The sequence below is a fragment of the Otolemur garnettii genome, unplaced genomic scaffold (genome assembly GCF_000181295.1).
Source record: "Otolemur garnettii isolate 467f Iridium unplaced genomic scaffold, OtoGar3 scaffold00204, whole genome shotgun sequence".
Classification (NCBI taxonomy): Eukaryota; Metazoa; Chordata; class Mammalia; order Primates; family Galagidae; genus Otolemur; species Otolemur garnettii.
This window is the reverse complement of record NW_003852599.1, coordinates 1,528,273-1,529,575: the sequence shown is the minus strand read 5'-3', so window position 1 is coordinate 1,529,575 and position 1,303 is coordinate 1,528,273. Positions and strand designations below refer to the sequence as shown.

At 54.7% G+C, this 1,303-nt stretch overlaps 1 protein-coding gene across 1 annotated transcript in view; it reads left to right on the top strand.

The window, feature by feature from the left end:
• The window catches only part of CSMD2 (CUB and Sushi multiple domains 2), a 575,968-nt gene that overhangs the window by 377,742 nt on the left and 196,923 nt on the right, over window positions 1-1,303 (top strand). Inside the window, exon 15 of the mRNA XM_012812368.1 lies at window positions 1,075-1,269. Coding sequence (XP_012667822.1) covers window positions 1,075-1,269 — 195 coding nt within the window. The remainder of the gene's footprint in view (window positions 1-1,074; window positions 1,270-1,303) is intronic.

The following is a 1,303-nucleotide window of genomic DNA, read 5'->3' as shown; positions in this document are numbered from 1 at the left end:
GTATAGCATCACGGTAGCTGTCACCATGTCAGAGGCTCCTGCAGTTTCTCCCCAGTGGGAAGGATCCCTCGGTTTGCAGGTCTCTTGCCTTCAGCAAGATCCAACAGCCTCCAGGAATTGGGTCCTTTAATGTGGCTCATCCCAATGACACCGTGGTTGCCATCCTTTAAACTGCAGGGATGCAAACAGGGCCTGGCTTCAGAGACAGTTAGCCTGACAACTGTGACCCCCCGGATGGGAGAAGGCAGGGAAGGTGTTTGATGGAGGCAGAGCAGGAAAGGGTGTCTTTCCCTGCAGCAAAGGGAAGAAGAAGGACAGGCACTTACCCCTGGTCAGTTGCTGCATCACTCTCCACTGTCACACGTCAGTTGTCTCCACGTCAACTTTCACCTTATTTCTATCTCGGAATGGCCCTGCAAGTGAACTCTGATCTCATCATTGGCCGGGAAACTGAGGCTCAGCAAGATGACACAGGTGGCCCCGGACCATGTAACAAAGCGGCAACGCACGATGAAATCTGTGTGTTCTCTCTTGCTTCTCCCACCCGACAACAGGGCAGAAATGAAGGAAGGACCTTTGGTCGGGTTACTTCCAGGGCACCTCCTGTAGGACACTTCGTATCTGGAAGTGTCACAGGACTTAGAGGCCAGGTCACCTGAAGCATAAATGATCCCATAACTGTCTGAAGTTAAGAAAAACATGGATTGGATTTGACACTGGGGAGAAAGATCAGTTGCTTAGCCACATGGAGCCTCAGTTTCCTCATTTGTAAACTGGGGTAACGACATCTACTTCACACTCGTTATGTGAAGTAAGTGAGCTCCCATGGGGGACACTCAGCACTCTGTCTGACCTGCGAACCCCGTTAGCGTGCAGTTGGAGGGGGTGCTCGGGAAGGCAGGAGATCAAGTTTAACAAGCACCTGCCACCTGCCAGGCCCTGGGCCGTCTCTTAATAGGGCAGCTCTTGGGGGAGGTCTAGAGTGGACCATCCTAATGGAGCTTATTTTGGGGGGGGGGGTACTTCTGCACACCAGCTCTGTCTGACCACTGCCCTTGTCACCCATCTGCACAGCCTTCCGACACAACGAGTGCCCAGATCCTGGTGTTCCGGTGAACGGCAAACGGTTTGGTGACAGCCTGCAGCTGGGCAGCTCTATCTCCTTCCTGTGTGACGAAGGCTTCCTGGGGACACAGGGCTCAGAGACCATCACTTGCATCCTGAAGGAGGGCAGCGTGGTCTGGAACAGCGCCGTGCTGCGGTGTGAAGGTGCGTGGCTGCGGGCCGGCAGTGGCGGGGGGGG